General features: G+C 35.8%; 2 protein-coding genes and 1 long non-coding RNA gene across 4 annotated transcripts; all 3 read left to right on the top strand.

Moving 5' to 3' along the window:
• Positions 1–1,669: 1,669 nt before the first annotated feature.
• Positions 1,670–11,185, top strand: LOC135581708 (protein ROLLING AND ERECT LEAF 2-like). Of its 2 annotated transcripts, none has more exons than XM_065127916.1 (6): positions 1,670–1,829; positions 3,058–4,209; positions 4,549–4,623; positions 4,915–5,129; positions 6,644–6,867; positions 10,142–11,185. In XM_065127916.1, exons 2-6 carry the CDS (start codon positions 3,087–3,089, stop codon positions 10,824–10,826), a joined length of 2,322 nt encoding a protein of 773 aa, XP_064983988.1. In that variant the 5' UTR covers positions 1,670–1,829; positions 3,058–3,086; the 3' UTR covers positions 10,827–11,185. The 2 variants fall into 2 exon arrangements, with proteins under 2 accessions (XP_064983988.1, XP_064983989.1); XM_065127917.1 differs by having other exon boundaries at positions 2,740–4,209.
• Positions 11,186–11,785: 600 nt separating this feature from the next.
• Positions 11,786–20,875, top strand: LOC135624385 (uncharacterized). The gene is made up of 13 exons (XM_065127915.1): positions 11,786–12,087; positions 14,171–14,244; positions 15,102–15,185; positions 15,299–15,379; positions 17,527–17,607; positions 17,766–17,858; positions 18,986–19,165; positions 19,296–19,363; positions 19,467–19,518; positions 19,855–19,908; positions 19,986–20,075; positions 20,181–20,247; positions 20,474–20,875. Exons 1-13 carry the CDS (start codon positions 11,949–11,951, stop codon positions 20,563–20,565), a joined length of 1,155 nt encoding a protein of 384 aa, XP_064983987.1. The 5' UTR covers positions 11,786–11,948; the 3' UTR covers positions 20,566–20,875.
• Positions 20,876–20,893: 18 nt separating this feature from the next.
• On the top strand, positions 20,894–21,751 carry LOC135624386 (uncharacterized). The gene is made up of 3 exons (XR_010491662.1): positions 20,894–21,031; positions 21,279–21,338; positions 21,613–21,751. It is a non-coding gene; the product is annotated as an uncharacterized LOC135624386 (long non-coding RNA).

The following is a 21,751-nucleotide window of genomic DNA, read 5'->3' as shown; positions in this document are numbered from 1 at the left end:
GCAAGAGCAGAAGTCTAGAAAAGATAATTAGAAAAATTCTCTTATCAATGTCATCTCCTCGTTATCCTAGCTCGACCTTCTAGAATTTCATGTTAATAATTAATAATTTTAATCAAAATCTAATTAGAATTTTGAGTTAGTATATCTATATAAGTGTTCAATGATCGTAAATATCAGTCTAGCATGTTGTAAATGAAAACATAGATAAAGGACTATACCGTATATAGGATTATTCTTATAACTATTATTCTAAACGAAAATACACCCTTTAGAAGCTATACTAATATCATATGTCCTAGCTAACTCTTCATCCATGATATAATGATATGGGTTGAATTGCGATTGATTAAAAATAATAATAAAATATGAAATAATAAATTCTTTTAATAAAACTAGGTGTTTTTAAGGTGTCATAAACCACGTGAAACGCATGCATGCATGCATCTTCCAACTTCTTATAAAGGAGATAATTGGGTAATCATTACTGTTTGTCACAATGAGTAAATGATTGAGACATGTTGATGTATGAGTTATGCTTTCTTTGGTAGTCAATTATACTAATTTACAGACTTGCCAACTTACTTAATTGACCTTTCTTAGGTATTTTAAGTTATATTGTTTATGACCAAGAGTTGACCTTAGAACTGATCAGAACAGCAGTCGTTTTGGGAAAGACTACAGTGAGATGATAGTGTTAAGAATATAAAGTCTCGACCTAATCTGTTAGATGCAATGATGAACATAAATTTTCGATTTTGATAATTATATTATTTGATTATCTTTTTTAACGATTGAGATTTAATCCTATGCTAAACCATCAATCTAAAATTTTCAAGCTTAAATCAAAATAGCAGACGCATTTGATCCTTTCAATTCTCCGCCATTAGAAGCGTACATGACAAATGACACAGTGCCGATGACTTGGGTCGGTTTCGCCACGTCGGTTTCTTTCGCTGGTAACCCATCACATCTCGTGTTACATCCCCGCTGCAACTTTTCTGTGTGGTGATTCAGATCACCCACGTGTTGCTGACTCACATAGATTCCTTGTGGGCCCCCGTCTCTCGAAGCAGCCAAGCCTTCGCATTGGGTGAATGCGATCGGTACCTCATTGTTAAGTGCCCAACAGTGAAGGCGGTACATCGTTTATTGCATCACATCGGATTTGGAAGACCATGCTGTTGACATCCCTTTGTTCATGGCTTTTGCCTTTTATGCCCCTGCAACATAGATGTGATTAGATGTCTCACCGAATGATTCTTGTAACAGAGGCATAACCTTTTATTGTTTGTTTATGTTAGAGATGCTTCCACCAATCGAGAAATATTCTCATATGCTATTAATTTTAAACGTAAAGATTGAGTTATAGATTATGTAAGAAATGATTTTTCTCATATTCTGCAGTCGCTGTTGAATTTATCCTTTTTTAATCTTCAAGAATAATGATCAAATCTAATAAATTGAATAGTTCAAATCTTATCATTTTTACTGAGATATTCGATTGGTTAATATATTATTATATTTTAATTAACAAAAAATTATACTATATTAATGTAGGGGGGTAGATATGTCATTTCATTTAATATATTTCTTTCTTTTCATACCTTTATTATTATTATTTTTATATTAAAAAAAGGCGTGAAGCGCTCCATATTCTCTCCCATTCCTCTCTCTCTCTACTCTCCTCCTCCGCCAGTGTTCTTCTCTCTTCTCGCACGAATTCCATCGAGCTCGATCGTGCTCCATAGCGTCTCATTACGCGGCTTTGATGAGAGCTCCCGCAAAATCCCTCATTGAGGGGAATCCTTAGCCTACCGCTCGGGCCTCAGGTGAACGGAACTAATCCTGGTTTCCTGCAGTTGTCGCCTATTCTATATCCCTTTTCTCTTCCTTTTGATTCAGATGTTGTTCGATATGTTTTAGTGGGTACGATTTGGGTCGCTACTTTCTTGGCCGGAAAGGATTTTTTCCCCCCGCTTTCGGGCGCATTTTTCCGTTTTAGATTCATCGGATTAAGTGTTCCCGATGCACCGAGCTGATTTGTTGTCGTTCTTTTCTTGTTTATGTCGAGATCTTTACTGTTAATACGATGAAAATGTGATCCCCCCCAAAAGTTAACGTACTTCCAGTCTGTGGTTATGTTACCATTGAATCCGAGATCCGTGTTCTTTTCCTTTTTTTCTTTTTCTCTGTGGTTCGGCTTTTACGTGTTAGCGAAAGCAGGGCCGTGTTAATTGGTACTGCATAAAGCTTCTTTTGCTCCTGTGGGCTTTGTTTTTGTCCATCGTCTTGTAATAAAGTTATGCTTGATCTTTTGACATTGGGTTACGTCTGTTTAATTTGGACTCAGCCATGTTCTGAGAGTCGCGGTCGGCAATCTTTCAGAGTGGGGTAGCTTCTATTTTTATCAATCTACAAGTGATTTTTAATTGCCCTTCATCTTTATCACATGCATTATTTGTGTTACTTCGTTGATCACTCATATGTGGTTAAATCGTGCGACTTGAAAATTATAGGCCAACATGAATACTAAGAAATTTGCTCTTTTCGTTCTGAAATAGAGCCAAAAAAGCAGGCACTCAGTTTTTCTGCAATCTACTTTTTTTTTTCCACATGCAAGAGGATCATCTAAGCTTTTGAATGTGTATTTAAGATGAAGCATGAGTTTTTGGGGTTAGTTTCTATTTTATGTAAGAAAAGTGATCTGGGTTTAAGATATTTGCTTCTTTTTGTTTACAGGAAGTGTCTTGAATGTGATCCTTCTAGGTGAAGTCATTAGACAAAACGTTAGGGTGTGAAGGCTTGTATCCCCTTTGCAGTCAATGAGCAATATATGTCGATTATTGTCCTTTGTGCTTGAGTTTTATTGGGAGTGTTTCACACCAATTCTCCAACCTACATCATCTGACTGACCAATTTTTCTATTTTAGCCTGTCCGCTATGATGACTGTGAGAACTTTCTCTTTTGCATGAGATGGATGACGGCCTTCGACACATGTCTGCCAATACATATTTGTTTGCGGACTTGTAGCTAACTTTACGTATGCTGGAAAATAGGTACAGAGTTGTGGATTCTTCTTATAAAAATGGGGGTTGCAAACTCAAAGATCGAAGAAGACAAGGCCCTTGTGCTATGCAGAGAAAGGAGGCGGCTTGTTAGACAAGCTCTTGATGAAAGATGCTCGCTTGCAGCTGCTCATGTTTCTTATGTTCAGTCCCTTAGAAATACTGGAATCGCACTTAGACAATTTGTAGACCCTGGATCCCCTGTTAAATCTTCCTTGTATACATCAACATCTGCAACACCCGAGCCTCTTGCTCCAACTGATAAGCCTGTATCGCAGTTCTCAAACTCATCTCCATCTCTTTCACAGCATATGGAGACAGCTGAATCATTTTCTCCAGTTCCTTCTCTCCTCTCATCTGGACATCTTCATGTGAATCACATGAAAGCCAGAACAACTTCTTACATGACAGTCAAAGAGAAACCTCCAACTTCAGTAACGATGACCCTACAAACCTCACCCGCCACTCCAAAGCACCTTGCATCACAATCAGATGAAATTTCATCCTTTGAAGATTCCCCCACACCTACCGGGATGCAGCCATGGGATTATTTTGGTGTTCCTCATCCTATTGACAATCAGCTTTCATTTCAAGATGGGAAAGGGTTAAACTATGGTTTTGATAATGCCGATGAAACTAGACATCTCAGCGAAGAGGAGGGCATACCAGATTTGGAAGAAGAAGAAGAAGGGGACATAGCACATGGGAAAAATGACTTGGACTCGGAAGATGATTTTGACCAACCTTCCAATGAACCATTGGTTCGAATATTCAAGAACCGAAATTTGGTTTCAGAACATCAATCAAAGAGTGACAATTCAACCATCCAATCTATGGTAGATATTGTTTCTGCAACAAAGCACCAGAATGGGGATGATATGAAGCTTAAAAATGGTATCTATGAAAATGATAGAACTCCTGAAAAGACACCAACAAAAGTGGCATCCGTCAAAGTTGCATTTTCTATAAATGGAAAGGCTGAAGAATCTAATCCAGAAACTAATCACAAGGCGAGGGATTTCTTGTCGTGTATGAATGAAATTGAAGACCTATACTTGAAAGCTTCTGAATCTGGAAGAGAAGTCCCAAGGATGCTGGAGGCAAACAAAGTGCAATTCCGGCCTTTATTTCCTGAAGGAAATGGTAAGAAGACAAGAAAAAACCTCATTAAATTTCTGCTGAGCATTCCAGGGGAAGAGAATTACACTCCGACCAAAGGCTATACCCCTGATTAGCTTAAAAGTACTCCTTGCTCAGATATATAAACTTCCAAGTGTTTTATATGTGTGCCGATGCATATGCTTGTTAGCATATTTGCCTATTAATCAAATGTCAGGATCATTTTCTTATAATTATCCTGGACTAGTTAGCACATTGTTTATCTTTACAACAAATTTAGTAAATAATTTTACAATTCTGAATACGTAGTTTATAATGTATCACCTTATTATGGTAGGTACTAATAACAAATCTTCGATGCAGCTCACAGATCAAAAGCGTCTGCATTTTTGACAGCCTGTCTTGCTTGTTGTAAAGCAGAAACACCTCACCATCAGGGTAAGTATACCTTTAAATGCCATCACTGTTCCTCTACTCGAGCATTGGTCTTATGTAACTGTTAATCTTGAAGTCAGAATAAAACTGTTACATGCAATCTTCTGCAATTGTGCAGAATTAGTGAACTCAGATTCTGATTGTTATTTTTAACCTATATTAAGGTGTCATGTTTACCAAAAGTTTACTGTGCAGAAACTAGTATTGGTACTTATTAGAAAAAAGAAAAAGGACTCGAGTTTGAGGAGGCTTTATTGATGATGAAGCTTCTAATGTTTTAAGTCTGTAATGCAGTTTCTGCTACAAATGAAGTGAAGTACTTAACATGGCATAGGTCGGTGTCATTGCTCTCCTCATCATCTGAGAATTTTCTTGGTTCAATGACAAAAGATGATACACAGGAACCCAATGGTAATCTCTTCAATGGTACTTACATGAATTCAGGTAGCCATGCCTCAACATTAGATAGGCTATATGCATGGGAAAGAAAGCTTTATGATGAAGTTAAGGTTAGTAGTCATTCATTTAAGCCTTATACGCTGATAAGAATTCATTGTATTTTTATTTATTTGCATGTGTCTGCTACTTGGTGTCCTTTTATTTTGTCATTCACTATATTTTCAGTTAATTTAGATTACTGAGAATGAGTAGAAGGGCAAGAATTGCTTCTTCTGATCAATGAGAAAAAAAAGTTGTACAACAGTTCAATACAGGACCTTTGATTTTGCACTTCTGTCTATGGTTAGTAATCAGCCATATGTTGGTCAGTGGATACATATATCTGGTTTTCTTTCTGTGAGTCTTATTATCTGTGGGTTGATGCATCCAATTGGAGGCTTGTCTTTTTAGTATTCGCTATTTTTAACACCATCTTTGTAAGTGATGATGCACTTTTTGGTCATCCTGCTGATGTATGATGTCGGATCCAATCTGGCTTTTCATTTTTTTGGGTGCTGGCACACACACCAAATTGAGCTTGAGCTGCTTGGAATATCCACTTAGATTTGGAGTTCTAACTTGCAAGAGAAGAGCCGAGATGGAACTGGTGGGATCCTCCTCCAATGCCTAAGCAGCAAATGCATAGTAAAGACAAAATAAATGAGATAGTTGGGAGAAAGGAATAAGAAATGATGAACTATATGAAGGGTCCCATTTATATATCTTGTACAATACCTGTAGGGAGATCACTGGATCCAATGGGCTGGTAATAATGGCTGTCATCTTCAACGTGTCAGAGTTGTGACTCAAAACAAATTTTATGAGCTTAGCCCATTAGTGGCTTGACTGGACCAATATTAATGGTTGACGTGGATAGGAGAGCGGTTTACTAATACTATCAGCAAGATTGACTTTATACGCTTTCTGCATCGCTTGATATACTGTTTATACTTACTCATTTTCTTTATTTCTAATTTAATAAGGCGGTTTACTAATACTATCAGCAAGATTGACTTTATATGCCTTCTGTGTGGGTTGATATACTGTTTATACTTCCTCATTTTCTTTATTTCTAATTTAATAAGTCTAGGGCGTTATGCAAATACTTCAAGTTCTTGATTATTTATTTATATTTGGTGATATCATTGAAGGAAAGACTGAGTTCAATGATACAATTCACATTTATTGACTAATTAAAAATCCTTTTTAGATTTGTTTAACAACTCAATGTCATATCTTGCCATGTTTTCTTTCTTGAAATAATGGGTCACTGATCTTTAAATTGTAATTCCCATCTCAATAAACTTTATGACTTCCCCAGAAGAAACAATTATTGTCATCTATCTTTGAGTGTTGTTATTGTTGTTTCTTTCCTGGGAATTTTGTTACTTGATGTTGCTGGTTATTGCAGATGTTCCCAAACAAATGTTTGGGAACATTTGTATTGTTCCTGATTGCATTGTTCCTGGACCTTCACAATGTTTCTCTTAAGTTTAATTTGTAATTCTCTTGCACTCTACTTATTTTTATTAATTTATTGCTATTTAAGACATGAGATCTAAGCTTTTACATTTTTGTGTATCAGGCAAGTGGTATAATCCGGAGGGAGTATGACATGAAGTGTAGACTGCTGAGGCAGAAAGAATCTACAAAAGTAAAACCAGAAAACATTGATAAAATCCGTGCGGTTGTCAAGGATCTCCATTCTAGAATCCGTGTTGCAATCCAGAGAATTGATTCTATATCAAAGAAAATAGAGGAGATAAGGGACAAGGAGCTTGAACCACAACTGGAAGAGTTGATTGGAGGGTATGATTGCTTTTCCATATCTCATTATATCGTATCTTGTTAACATGCACATGAACTTGCAAAACTTTTGTACTGGCTCTAAAATACTTTTATGTGCATGCCTACTTGCAGTCTTGCACTAATGTCATCCACAATTCTAATTTGAGAATCTGTAGAGAAACTCAGAATGAATCAACGTCTAATTGGATTAGTTAATGTGCTAAAAAAATCTGTCTCGCCAGATTTCTGGATCAGTCCAGATCGGTTACTATATGCAGATCTCAATAATATCAACCTATAAAGGTGAGTCAAAGCTGCTACAGCCAATCCCAGGAGGAGGGGAGGAGGATGATAGAGAGGGGAGGAGGAAGAGGAATAAGTATAGTGGGAGGAGGGAGAATACAATAAAAATGTTCACAACACTATTGGGTTGAATCTCTTCCCCTCAATTTTGTATGTAATGATAAAGAACCCTCTGAAGTTGGGTCATCTTCAAATATCACATTGGATACTCCATGTTTATGTTTCAAATATATTGTTAACAAGTCTATATTAGTAATTTCTTTGGATCAATAAATGACATTACACTTGGCAAAGCTGCATAATGGAAATGTTCCTTGTAATGGTCCCAATGAACATGGCTTGATATTGTTACTGTTGATCTGTTAGTACAATGTTATTGTGGTTTTGCATGGAAACCATGCATGTCATTTTTTCCTAAACATAATCTTTTGAATACTAACCTGTAATATAATCCAATCTTGATAAGAAATCTTAGGACTGTCTTAACTAATCCTGTTCCTATGAATCATGGATATAAGTATCCTGCTACTAAAAGATTGTTTTCATCATTGTTTGGTTAGATTAGCAGAAAAAAGCTAGCACAGGCTGTTCCTCTATGCAGATCATAAATGTTGCTGTATTTCAACTTTGGCTATAGATAGCATGCCATCCCGATACTTGAGAGTTGTTTTCTTTTAGATTAGTTGAGGTTGACAGAATCCTGCTATTGATATATCTTTTAATTAGTATGTTGGTTAGACTAGCACAAAAGGTAACATGGTGTTTCTCTGAACTCAGTGTGCAGATAGGATGTGATATTATTAGTTCAACCTTGGATACAAATTTTCTGCTATCAGGATATCTTTAATGTATCTTTTTCTAGAATAGCTTATGTTGATAGTAGCTGTTCCAAATATTCCTTTGTGTTGGCTTGGGTAGGTACTAGGTAGAACATGCTAAATAATATAGGTGTGACCGTGTGACAACGAAAATATTAATCCATATGAAACAATTTCAAGAATTCTCTCAATTGTTTTGTTGGACATTGTTCCAGGAATCCTCAACTGCATGTGTCCTTTTCTCTGCTGGGCTTTGTAGAATTTCTGACAAAGCCCTCCATAATATTGGGAGTTTCATGTGGTCAATATAAGATCTTCTTTATATGCATTTGTTGAATCTTTGTTCTGTATGTGATTCAAGACTAGATGAATAGATTTTTTTTTTTTTCAAATTGGATCTTGGTGTATGGACTACTTTGGAATACATACACATTACTTCATCCTTTTCTTATTATGTATTTCCCAAAGTTCTGAAATTTCTTCGACTTCTTGGTGGTTGCATAGATGTTTGTGTAGCACCTATGCAGTCCATATCATTATGGACACCCGCCTACCACCCTGCAATTTTCTAGAACATTGGTGTACTATGAAAGCACCATGCTGTCACGGACAAACTTCTAAACAGGATGTTTGATGTAATGCTTATATATGTCCGTGTCTTTTGGTATATTCATGCTTTGTACAGCATGTAGAGGGACGGTCAAGGGCTTAATAGTCTCATTTTAGTTAGGTTGGTGGCCGCTTTAGGCTTGTAAATAAAGGTTGTGCCATGTGGACACGTGTGAGAGATTTTTGGTCTGTAGTGGATCATTTTACCTTTTGTTGTGCAACTATTCAGAGCTTGTAAAGTCTGTTTGTAATTTGCATTGTCTATGAAGTGTTTTCGGAGATGTTTGCTTGTGGATCCTGAGTGAGGCATTCTCTCTAACCCGTTCTCTCTTTTGTTGGTCCTAAGGGACAATGGGAGGCTTCGGGGAGGCTGACCTTTGCGAACGGACACGCAAGGGTGCCGCACGACTTAGACAAAACCAGCTAAGTCCGTGACAATGCAGTCTGAAATCTTTTATTTATTGTCAGTTGCATAGTGAGCTATAAATGCTGTGGAGATTTTGTTCACTGTTCCATTTTTCGAAAACTTCAGTTACCTATAGTTAGTTTTAGATAGCATCATTAGGAGATTACACGAGCTGAGAAAGAGGTGCTTATTACAAAGTACAAACTCGTTGATAGTTTCAATGACTGCAAATAGAGGAGTTCACCTATATAAGATGTTATCTTGTGGGTCTAGAAAATCTAATTACTGCACAAACTACCAATTCGCGTTGTTTGTTATTGAAGCATCTGCTAATTTTTTATAAGAACCCTATTTTTTTTATTTCCTAATGCACTGGAACTGGTCAAACAAATGTGTACCACCTCTTTTCCTGCTTCAATAATGCCATAGTATTACCATCCTCATAGTTTCTAATCCTTTAACCTTTGCTGTGCTTTTATCTTTAAGTTAATGAAAATCTAGCATTTGATATGACCAGGTTCTTAGATATTGATGAAATTTGTGGAAATTTCTCTTGAAAATCTTTCTTGACTTCTTTTGAGGTTTGGTCCTTGTTCTTATTTCTATTACTTCAAATTCCCATGTAGAAGTACATTCTCAATTCTAGTTGGCCAATGGGCCACAAATAAAATTTGGTGACAAGAGAACACTTGCAAGGTGTCACAAAAATTCTTCTGCAGCTTTCCCTTGTTCAAGCATGTGGAGCCTTGATAGATTTTTTTCTCTTTTGAGCTCATAACAATATTTCTCAGGTTTCTCCTGTTTCTTTTGTAAAAGATGATAATGTTTCTATATTTGATCAAGAATACTATGTTCCAAGGCACTATTTTTTATATCGCCAGAAAACTTAGTAGGGACAATTGTGTTGTGGTAGAACCACATACATTACAGAAAAAAGAGGGGAATATTTACGACATGGACCTGTATATTTTGTACTCATTAATTTCTCTGCAGCCAATTTCTGTAATGAACTTATGATTTATGAAGAGTAGAAAAAACTACTGTTTTTTATCTGGTTGTTTGACATGATTACCCTTTTCTGTATTTAAAATTTGCAAATGATCTCAAATGCATTGCATTATCAGGGTTTGATATTTACTTTTTGCTAATATGTGTGCAGCCTAACAAGAATGTGGAGAACAATGCTTGACCACCACAGCCGTCAGTACAGCATTATCTCGTTGGCTTTCAACAACGGCAGCAACAAACTGTCAATTCAGTCTGAATTGGAGTGTCGGGCCACAGTCCTTGAGTTTGAGCTGAATTCTCTGGGTTCAAATTTCACAGAATGGGTATCAGCACACAAATCCTATCTCCAAGCCATCAATGAGTGGCTTCGTAAAGGCTTAGTATTATCACAAAAACGGAACAAGTCATTTAGGAGAAGGCCTCCAGAATTTTGTCCAAAAAGAGACATGGCTCCTCCCATCTTTGTTACTTGCGAAGATTGGTTACTGCTGCTGAATAGTCTGCCTACCAAGGAAGTGGAATCTGCTATAAAGGATCTAGTAACTGTGACAACCCATTACTTGCCTTGCCAAGAGAAGAAGGGCTATGGGACTTCAAAGTTATCATTCTCATTACCACAAAATGCAGAGCAGGGTGATAAACTAGGAGAACATGTTCTCACAAATGATACGCATGCCAATGGTAGTCTCGATTATGGCAACCTGAAATCAGTTCTCGTGGAGTTCCTAGATAAGCTGAAGTCTTTTGCGAAGTCATCGGTTTCAGGGTATGAAGCTCTCCAGAAGTCGATCGATGAGTTTCGAGTTTCTTACGAGAGAACTGTGCTTCGAACATGAATTCTGCCATTTTCCAACGTCTTTGGGGCAGGGTAAAAACAAGTAAAACCAAGGTGGACCAGAGAATTGCATGGTAATTAATCTTTGCTGAATAACTGGTGGTATGAAGCCCTTGAAGTATATTTGGGAGGGTCCTTGGCTGACTGCTTCCTTTGTACATCTATTTTGCAGAATAAAAAGGCTCTTGATGATGTTGATGTAAGTAGGGATGCTAGTAGATGATTCGAGTGCAATATAATCTAGATTAGCCAGGCATAGGAAATGGAAGAGGTTATTAGTATAGTGAGTGGCCAGTGATATCTGCAAATATTCGTCTTATCTTCAAAAAAAAAAACTCAATGCTGCTTATTGGACATCCATTGCTGAAGGCGGGTTTGCTGTCATGTATGTGATTCTAAAACTGTTGCTGTATATGATTGACTTATCTCTCTTTCTATTTAATTTTTTCCTGAAAATTCATGCTTTAAGGGTCATGAAAAAAAAGAATATCTGATAACTAAATCGAGTGATAATTAATGAAAAAGTGGAGATAAAACAATAAGGATTTACATATGATTGTTATGATACGATCCACATTTGTTATGGTAGACCTTAAAGAAGATATATATTTATTAATCGTAACAAGTTTGTCTAATGGATTTTTAATTTATATAGACTTATATCAACAATTAATTTTAAAATTATATTCCTTTTTATTGATAATGTATGAACTGAGATTGTGTGTGTGTGTTGGTAGTGATCACTTCTAAATAAATTATTTACTTAAAAAATATAATATATTTAAAACACTCTGAATAGTCTCCACCAAAACAACAAGTAGTTTCAAGTCCTTAAAAGGGTACTAATATAATTAGAACTATAAAGATAGAGATTAATGTATACGAGTCGATAACTTTGGGGGACCGTATGTGTGAATTGCGACGTGTCTATGGAGAAAACTTCCAATAGTTTGGCAAATTCCTAAAGACACCCCCGGCAGCGTTGGCGACCAATCGCGTGTTCCGTTTGTAAAGGACCGCGGTCCGAGAACGATCGCGGAGAGGAACCCTAGATTCACTACCGGAACTCCTTGATCCACCCACGCCTTTCTAGGGTTCGAAGCCGCGATTCCGTCGTTCGGTGATGGAGATCCTGAACAGGTTGAGGAACCTGGACGCCTACCCCAAGATCAACGAGGATTTCTACCACCGGACGCTCTCGGGGAGCCTCATCACCATCGTTTCTTCTGTCGTCATGCTGTTCTTGTTTCTCTCCGAGATCCGTGAGTTCTTCTTGTTATCTGTTTATTTTCTCGGCGTTGTTTGTAGTTCTTGATGCGTTTCGGGTTAATGTGCTGGGAATGTGGTGGTGGAATATGGCGGAAGGCGATTCGGTTTCGAGGGGCTGTTTTGGTTTGAATCTTGTAGTCTGGTGCAGCTACCTCGTCACGATTTGGGGCTTGGGGTCGTTAATTTCTTCGCATTTAATGGATTCAGTAAACCAGGCGAATAATTTGCTACTCCACACTGGTTCTCTGTCTTTGAGATTTCCGGTAGGATTTATGTTAGTTTATTCAATAACCTGGTAATTCTTTTGTTGGATTGCGAGTTGGATTTTCTTGATGGTGCGATCGATTTTTGTTGGATTCTTTGGAATCAAGAGCAAGTGAAATGTGTAATCGAACACGGACAAACTAGTGCCAAAACAATACACAGCAACAGAGGGGTAAGCGGTGTACGGTAAGGTCTCTAGGCATATTTAGGCAGTAGATACCACACATAGGATTCTTTATAAGATGAGGATCACCTCGTTTTAAAGCTTCCTGGTAGGCTTTCGAAGTTCCTGTACCATGCGTATGCTGCTCCAGAGTTCAACTTGGCTTGGCTGCATGAACCAGAAAATTGATGTTGGTCCCTTTACTCAACACCATCCTATATGCACACTACTTTTGCCATTGGCTTGTGTATTTGTGCAGTATAACTGAGTTCTCTCTTCCAGAGAGCTCTATGGGTCAATATGTTTTGATGTGTGCTTTCTGAGTGTAGTCCCTTAGGAGTACTTAATAATCACTTCAGATTTTTCTTCTCGTTATGCTCATCCAGTCACTAGGAAGTAAGTGAAGAAAGAAGTTATCACATATATTTCTATATTTCTGCATCGATTAATTTTGAAATTTCATTTTGATTCCAATCCTTGTGAGTTTTCTGTTTCCCTGATTGATGCCGTAATGAATAAGTTCTCCTTCTAAATATGCTCTCTCCAAGTTTTGTGGTATTAACTTTTTTAAGCATGTAATGTTATTAGACTTCTTTTAAGAATCTGGATAATAATGTAGTTTAAGATATGCAGATCTAGTATTGGGTATATAATCACAATAATACTTTGGCAATTACTGTGGGTTGCTGATGAAAATTGGCTATTTGATCATTTAAAGTGTCATAACTTTCCATATCTATATTAGTGCTACTGATGTTCTTGAAGAGAGTGTTTATCCATGAGTAGTCCCTTCCGATGTACATTAATTCATCATTGAATATCATTCTTACAAAGGCAAGTGCTTCAAAAGAGTTGTGGCAATGATGCATCGATATCAAGATGCTTATGAGTTGAATAGGAAATGCATTCTTTATTTAAAAGATTCTGAGCAATCTATGTCACATTTCTAAACTCCTATCATTAACTATGTCATTTTAGAAGAAAATGAACGAAGGAGTATGTGTTTCAAATGTTGATATGAGTTCTTGAAATCAACTTTCATTTTTCCTCTTAGCCTTTTCTCCCTCTTTATTTTTTCTTGGATTCCTAATTGATGACAGAATTATTGAACCACTAAATGTTTCTCCTTCATTTTCTGGTTGAGCAACTATTTATAGCAGGAGATTTTAGATGACTGGTCTATATTGGCCCATCTACTTAAATTTACTGTCACAGAGGATAATCCTGGCATTTTCTCAAAATATTTGCAGTTGATAATGCAAAAGCTTATTACAAAAATTCTAGTAATAATGATGAGGGAGTTTGCTGAGGTCTGTATTGGCTTGGAAGTATTTTCGAAAAACTCTTCACCTTTTTAGTTTTGTTCGGTCATGTATCATATCATAGAGTTACTTATTACAACAGAGGTGTAAATTTTAAAATTTTAGACTCTATGATTTTGTTTTCCTGCGAAAAATGTTCTATAGGATTATTATACATGTATAAGAAAATTGATAGCCTGAGTTATAATCAGATACATTTTTGAGTAAATTCATGAACTATAACTGAGAATCTTTTACATAAAGTCAGCAAGCATTTTACCATTAAGCTTTTTGCAAACTTTTGCAACCTCTTACTGTTCAATGTTGTTTGCTATTATATTTTTTCAGGAATGTATCTTTATTCAGCAACTGAAACTAAGCTGATAGTAGATAATTCAAGAGGGGAAATGCTGCGTATCAATGTTAGTATATCGTCCTAAACATCACATTTGATTTGTCTAATTAGACACATTCGTGATTGCTATGTCCATTTAGTTTATCATTATATATATATATATGTATATATAATATTTTATATACATATATATATATATATATATATATATATATATATATATACATATACATGTATACATATATACATATACATGTATACATATATACATATACATGTATACATATATACATATACATGTATACATATATACATATACATGTATACATATATACATATACATGTATACATATATACATATACATGTATACATATATACATATACATGTATACATATATACATACATACATACATATATACATACATACATACATATATACATACATACATACATACATACATACATACATACATACATACATACATACATACATACATACATACATATATATATATATATATATATATATATATATATATATATATATATATGTATGTATGTATGTATGTATGTATGTATACATGTATATGTATACATGTATATGTATATATGTATACATACATATATACATATATATATATACATACATATATATATATATATATATATATTTACATACATATATATATTATAGTTAGTCATGTGCTGCATCTTGTTATCCTTATTATGTGCTTGAAGATTTCCTTGGCATCTATGCTTATTCCCTTTTGCTTATTAGTCTACCAAATAATATGATAGGAGTATAGTGGGGTTTTGTAGATTGTTGTTTTCTCTTTAACATGATACAAGATCACAGAAGTTCAAGATAGAATATTTATGTTGGTTTATCGTCAAAGTATTTGATATACTGTTGATTTTGCAGTTTGATGTTACCTTCCCATCACTTCCTTGTTCACTTCTTAGTGTCGATACAATGGATATCAGTGGAGAGCGGCATTATGACATAGTATGTATACGCAATATTTTATACTATATGGTTCTGTTTTAGTTTCTGTGTTTTTATGTCAAATATGTTCTGTATATAGAATAAATGTCAGTGAAACTATCTACTTTTTGCAGAGGCATGATATTGTGAAGATAAGAATGGACCATCTTGGTAATGTGATTGAATCAAAACAAGATGGCATTGGTGCACCAAAGGTATACTTTTTGAGATATTTTGCCACTTGATGTGAGTTCTCATATGTATACAATCTTTATAGTTAATGTTCCATGAATCTTTCACCTCTTTATTGATTGCTACATCTTTTAGCTTTTTATTATGCAATTTTCATTTATTGTATACCATGAGACAATTCAGGTGGTGGAGCTTTATATAAAGAATTATTGATAGTCTCGTTGACATAATGTTGGATTTTGATGTTAAACATAGTGGATTTGCTGCACTATTGGGAAGACAAGGAGCATTTTGTGAAGCCCACTATTGATAATTAGTATCGTCAAAAAATAATTCCAGGTCTAGTTTTGTTTTATGGGGTTAATGGAAGTTACTTTTGATTCTTGATTTACTTAGAGGTCGATAAGCATTGAGATCTATTCTGGCTTCACTTCTCTTTCAGGAGAATAGATTGCTTGTTGAGATTAGGTGTTCATATTGACTTTACATGCTGATAAATGAAGCAGTTCTTTAAACAAGACATCAGATGGACAAACTTTATCTTACCAGACAGGCAACTTTAGGCTTGTTCCAGTGAACATAATATTCAAACAAAGTGACTAATAAATTCTGGCTATTTCAATCTTACAAAAGGTAAACCTTTAGGTTTCTAAATCTTGACCAAGGATTTATATGTAAAGACTTCCAAATGTATGAATTAAGATTAGCAATCCTTTCTGACTATCTTTTCTTTTTTTTTCCCTTTTTGATTGTAAAATTGTTTCTTTGGTCAATTACTGATCAGTCAATACCATCTGTTTTAGTTGATCCCTATCTTAGGTCCCAAATCCAGTCCTGTTCTTGATAATTTATAATTAGCCATTCATTTTTTAAATCTTTGCATCAGGTGAGTAGAATATGCATAACATGAAATAATGAGCTAAATCTTTTGTAAATTTATGTATTTACAAGCTATGGTATCCAATTTTTAACATTTTTCCAATTCCTAATGCAGTCATTTTCTCAAGGCATGTCTTTAGATTTGTTGTTGGTATTACTAAGAAATATTCAGGAAGGTATCTGTACTGCTCAATTTTAATAGGTGTTTGTATTGTTCAATTTCAGTGGAAGGTATTTGTATTTTCTCAATTTCAGTAGGTGTTTGTATTGCTCAAATCGTGTTGAAATACTGCTCAATATGAGTCGATTTGACTAGTTTGAAGGTATTTGTATTTACAAATTCAACCTTGAGCTCAAATTAAATCATAGACTTCTGATGTCAAGTTTCACCTGACAGTTAGTTATATGTCATTGGCTGAACTTAATAAATAATTTGAGACCCTAGTGTGCTGTGCCTTTGGTATTTTATAAGCTGCAAGTCGGCCTCATAAAAGATTGTTGAGGAAGTATATTAAATTATCTTCTTTGAAGCCACCTTGTTAGAAAGTATTGCACATGATGGCCTGGTTTTCTGTGAACAGAAATATGACTGATCTGTTTGGCCATCTTCCTTTTGTGGGAAAATGTATTTCAGTGGACTATGTTAGAGATTTAACAAGTTCTCTTCAAAAACTAATTTCTTCAGCATTTATAACAATCAAAATTTCTAGGACCCATGGCAATCTAGTGGTGGATAGGGCATGTTCATGTGAGGAAGAACTCCACCTTTAGTTTATATTTTCAATGGTCTATGTGCCAATTTGCACAGGGTAGAACAAATTACACCAAAAATGTATTATCACAACAGTGTTACTGGCATTGGAGGTGCCAACTCATTTCAGCCAGCATGTAGGTGTGGCAATGGACACAACATAGTATTGATGATGCCCAAGGGTATTGACATGCACTTCTCCATGAGACAGTTGTCCTTAATTCTTGTAGATCTGTTGATATCATTTGATGTTCTCAAAAGTATATAACCTAGTATAAGGGTTCTGTGCTGTGGGTCCATGGTTTGGCCCAGATTTGAGTTTCTTGTTGCTTTTATAGGGCATAAGCCACCTAGCAAAAAAATGAATTTTGCTTTATATATTTTCCTCAGCTTGAAATCTATCAATTCACTTAAAAAATTTTACACTACCATAGGTAATTTCTTGAGGCACACTTTTTTTATATGCTTTCCTTTTGTTAGCCAATTTGTGGTTTTGCATCTGTTATTATTCTAAAATTTTTAGGGTTATATTTCTTTTAGATTGAAAGACCTTTACAGAGGCATGGTGGAAGACTTGATCACAATGAATCTTATTGTGGTTCTTGCTATGGGGCAGAAGTGGTATGTGCTTAAATCATGTTTCACTTTGTATCTTAAGTCTTACTTCCAGTGCAGCTAATTTAGCCTGAGTGTCAATTCCTTTTCTAACTTGAGGCAGCAATAGTAATGACTGTTGTCCAATGGCATCCTAAGATAGTGCAGTTCATTTTCCTTTGTAGTCAGATGATGATTGCTGTAACTCATGTGAAGAAGTTCGTGCAGCTTACCAGAAGAAGGGGTGGTCTCTGACAAATCCAGATCTGATTGACCAGGTTTGCAAAAATGCTTTCCTTCACCTAAATTTTGGTTTTGGAGTTACCATAAATAATTTCTTATGAGCTTTTACGCTGCTGAATTAACCGTAGTATTGTAACTGTCATGCCATATATTGTCATTTGAATAAAGTTTCTGAATCCTCAGGGAATGTTTTTAAGAATGCCCCCACAGACATGAAATGAGACCAATGAGTTGCTTACTGATTCTCATGTGAATCACACCTTTTGTCTCTGTGGGTGGACATTCTTGGGGATGAGAAACAAAGGGATTTGTCTCTCTTACTTCTACAAATGGAGAGTTTGTAGTTGATCTAGAATTGGATCATGGGATTAAGTATATGTGAATCTTTGTGAAACCAAATGGGATTTCCAATTTGTCAGAAGATGGACAGAAGCTGGTTTAGATTTCCAAGATGCTGGAAATGGCAAAATTTGTCATAACCAGTTGCGAGTGGCCTGACCAGTCACTAATTGATTACACTACTGAGATCACTTGGTTAGCCAGGATTAGTAAAATCTGTGATCAATCTTGATATATCCACTGAAAGGGGGGTTTTTAGTTATCAGACACTACCAATCCCCAATTAATCCTGCAAGTTATTATTTTCATCATTAGTTTAGGGTTTTTCTCTAGAATTCAAATGTGTCTTCTGCCCTTCTCCCTTGTATCAGAATTCATACATGACACATCATATAAAATTTTCATTTGTAGTGAACTCAACAGTGATATGACCAGATCATAAGTTTGTACATGTATCTCCAATGTAATATTTTTTACTAAATAGTTGGACAATTGCTGCTGACGAACACCGACAGAAAACTCGTGATGCTTTTTGCCGGCATGTAACCATCAGAACTGGACAGTCATCTCTCCACATATCTAATTGGAGATTCAAGTCCAGTTTCATGTGATGAATGTAGGTCATCCTAATGCATCTTTCTATGAAGGTTTGACTGTGCTGTACCCCACCTCTTGTTAAGTCTGTGGTGTCTTGTTGTAACTCTCTTGTGCTGGTCTCTGAAGATTGTTCCTGGGCCTATGAGACTTTGTTACTTTTTCGGTTTGTATGTACTTTTAAGCATCTGACTTGGTTCTTTGTAATCAACTTTAATCACCAATTTAGTGCAAGAGAGAGGGCTTCATCGGCAAAATAAAGGAGGAAGAAGGTGAAGGATGCAACATCAATGGTTTTCTGGAAGTCAGTAGAGTAGCTGGAAATTTTCACTTTGCTCCTGGAAAGAGCTTTCATGGATCTTATAGTTTCTTGCAAGATTTGCTGGGCATTCAGACAGACAATTACAACGTGAGTAGAGTACTAAATTAACCACTGCTGCTTCTTTTCCCTTGGTTGTAGGTGATTTTCTGTTTCAGCATCAGGTATAAAATTTACCTGAGGATCAACTTTAATCATTTTCTCTTTTGACTAACACCAGATAAGCCACACAATAAACAAATTATCCTTTGGAAAGGAGTTCCCAGGTGTAGTAAACCCACTTGACGGGTAAGTTGGGCAGGCTATCTTCATTTATTCTACTTGCTGCTTTATCTCTATTAATTTTGGATCGTTTTAGATTCTGTTCTAACGTGTTGCATGAAAAATCCAGTGTGAAGTGGATACACAAAACTACATCTGGGATGTATCAGTATTTCATCAAAGTGAGCAATCATTTTAAGTTCTTCTGTATTCAATATGCAACTTATTTAATTTGCATCTTTTAGCCATGGTAATTTCTAATTCGATTAGAAATTACCATGGCTAAAAGATGCAAATTAAATAAGTTTGCTATGTAATTCGATTAGCCTTAAACTAATGAGTAATTTCTAATTCGATTACTATGTAATTCCTTGAATACCATTTATGTATTTAATATAGCATGTTTGCTTTTTATTGTACTCTCATTTTAATTTTCTGGAAAATGTGTGACATGATCATTCTGATTTGATATCACTAGTATGGACGTAAATAGTACTTTGTTTTTTCTTGCTTCACAGGTTGTTCCTACAATCTATATTGATATTAGAGGACATAAAATTCACTCAAACCAGGTAAGAAGTTCGTGAACTGTGTTTTGTATTCCTGTTCTTTTAAGGATGGATTTGCACTGAAGTGTGTTCTTTTGCAGTTTTCAGTGACAGAGCACTTCAGAGATGCAGATGTGTATCCAAAGCCCCCACCTGGGGTATACTTCATTTATGACTTCTCACCAATTAAGGTAAGCTAAAAGTAAGAATGGACTATATTGTTGCACACTTGTTCCGCAATGTATTGGATTATGTGTTTTAAAGAGCTGAGATCAGTTCTTTTTCTTATTTTGCAGGTTATATTTACAGAAGAAAATGCATCACTCTTGCACCTTTTCACAAACGCCTGTGCTATAATAGGAGGTGTGTTCTGATCTGTCAATGTGCTGCTACTCTTTCTTGAACTTAACCAAATGAAACTAGGATATGGTATCCCCTAATCTGGCAGTGAAATAGCTGCTCACACTGCACATCACCTTACACGACATATAGTTAAAACATTGACACTTATATGCATGAACATTATCCTTCTCTAACCAAGAAATTGAAAGGAGATTATCTAAAATCGAACTTGTTTGGAATTGATCAGGTGTTTTTACTGTTGCCGGAATCATTGATGCCTTTGTCTACCATGGTCACCGTGCAATCAAGAAGAAGATGGAGCTTGGCAAGCACACCTGATATGGTTAAAGCCAGTGTTTCATTCCTTCTTCGACCATGTGATGTTGTATGAATCATCGGAATGAATTCTGCAAGGGGCAAAAATCACCTGACCCAATCTGCTGGAGTTCAGAAACCATTGTTATTAGTTCGATTCTTGGTCATTTTGCTCATTGCATTTGGTTGGTCATCCTAGTGAAACTGTTCTCGCAGCAAATCCAATATATGATGTATAAATTCTTTTGTGGGCATTCCCTCCCGATGAGAGAACTGAGAAGTATTTGATACAAGTCAAATTCCAAATGAGAAACACTGATTGACATTTGGCTTTCGACTAAATGGATACCTGGTGACGTAGTGTTGAAAGGTTGGTTGCGTTATGCTCATCTGTTAAAGATACATATTCTCTTAATACTTCTGCCCTGGGAGGTAGGTCATCAGTGTTGAAGATAATCAACCCTTCATTTAAACCAACACAAAAATGCAGGTATGTGTACGCATGCCTTTTATGTTAGTTATTTTTTGTTTAAAATATGTCTTTGCAAAACTCGAAAGTTGATATTTTTAGTTAATCTTCACTAGTTGACTGTCTTTGACTACTATAGGAGACTTTAATTGAGATTAATGTCCTGTTAGGCAGTGACCATCTTATGGTTAAGATAGCTGGATTATTTTGGACCTTTAGGTAATCATCTGTGTCTAATGGCCGTATTTCTTTTGTCCAAATACGACAGAGAAATGGTGAAGGAAAATGTGGATTGTGAGGTCTCTCTTACTGGAAAACTTCTGTTTCAGTGAGTATTGATTATGTTGTTGCTAACTTGGATTATCCTTTTTTTTAAGTGTCTCTATGCTTATGGAAGAGTAATGTTTCTGAAAGATGAATACTTGTTGCTCGTCCATTGGTGGACAGAAGGTTTGGTTTGGTTGATGTTAAACGGTGTATTAGTTGATCATGTGCCGTCTGCGCACACACTATGGTGCATGTGTGGAGAATCTTTGAACTGATGCATCGTTTCAAATGCATAATAGATAGCACGTGATTTACATGTACTGCATCTTTTACAGGGGTGCTGCATCAATATGTGGTGTGTCTCTTGTTTACTGTTCCTGCTACATAGGTGTTCTTGTTGAGCATGGTTGTCAGGTACTTTTAGCTATGCTGCAACAATATCACCTGGCTCTTTTGACTTGCAGTTTGGGTTTT

This window comes from Musa acuminata, chromosome BXJ2-10, assembly GCF_036884655.1.
Source record: "Musa acuminata AAA Group cultivar baxijiao chromosome BXJ2-10, Cavendish_Baxijiao_AAA, whole genome shotgun sequence".
Lineage (NCBI taxonomy): Eukaryota > Viridiplantae > Streptophyta > Magnoliopsida > Zingiberales > Musaceae > Musa > Musa acuminata.
This window is presented reverse-complemented; position numbering and strand designations above follow the sequence as displayed.

Coding starts and splice junctions, on each gene's coding strand:
- LOC135624385 (XM_065127915.1), top strand. CDS start 11,949: ATGGAGATCCTGAACAGGTTGAGGAACCTGGACGCCTACCCCAAGATC. Junction 19,166..19,295: donor TTCAGACAGACAATTACAAC/GTGAGTAGAGTA, acceptor GACTAACACCAG/ATAAGCCACACAATAAACAA. Junction 20,076..20,180: donor ATGACTTCTCACCAATTAAG/GTAAGCTAAAAG, acceptor CTTATTTTGCAG/GTTATATTTACAGAAGAAAA.
- LOC135581708 (XM_065127916.1), top strand. CDS start 3,087: ATGGGGGTTGCAAACTCAAAGATCGAAGAAGACAAGGCCCTTGTGCTA. Junction 4,210..4,548: donor TTTATTTCCTGAAGGAAATG/GTAAGAAGACAA, acceptor TCTTCGATGCAG/CTCACAGATCAAAAGCGTCT. Junction 5,130..6,643: donor AGCTTTATGATGAAGTTAAG/GTTAGTAGTCAT, acceptor TTTGTGTATCAG/GCAAGTGGTATAATCCGGAG.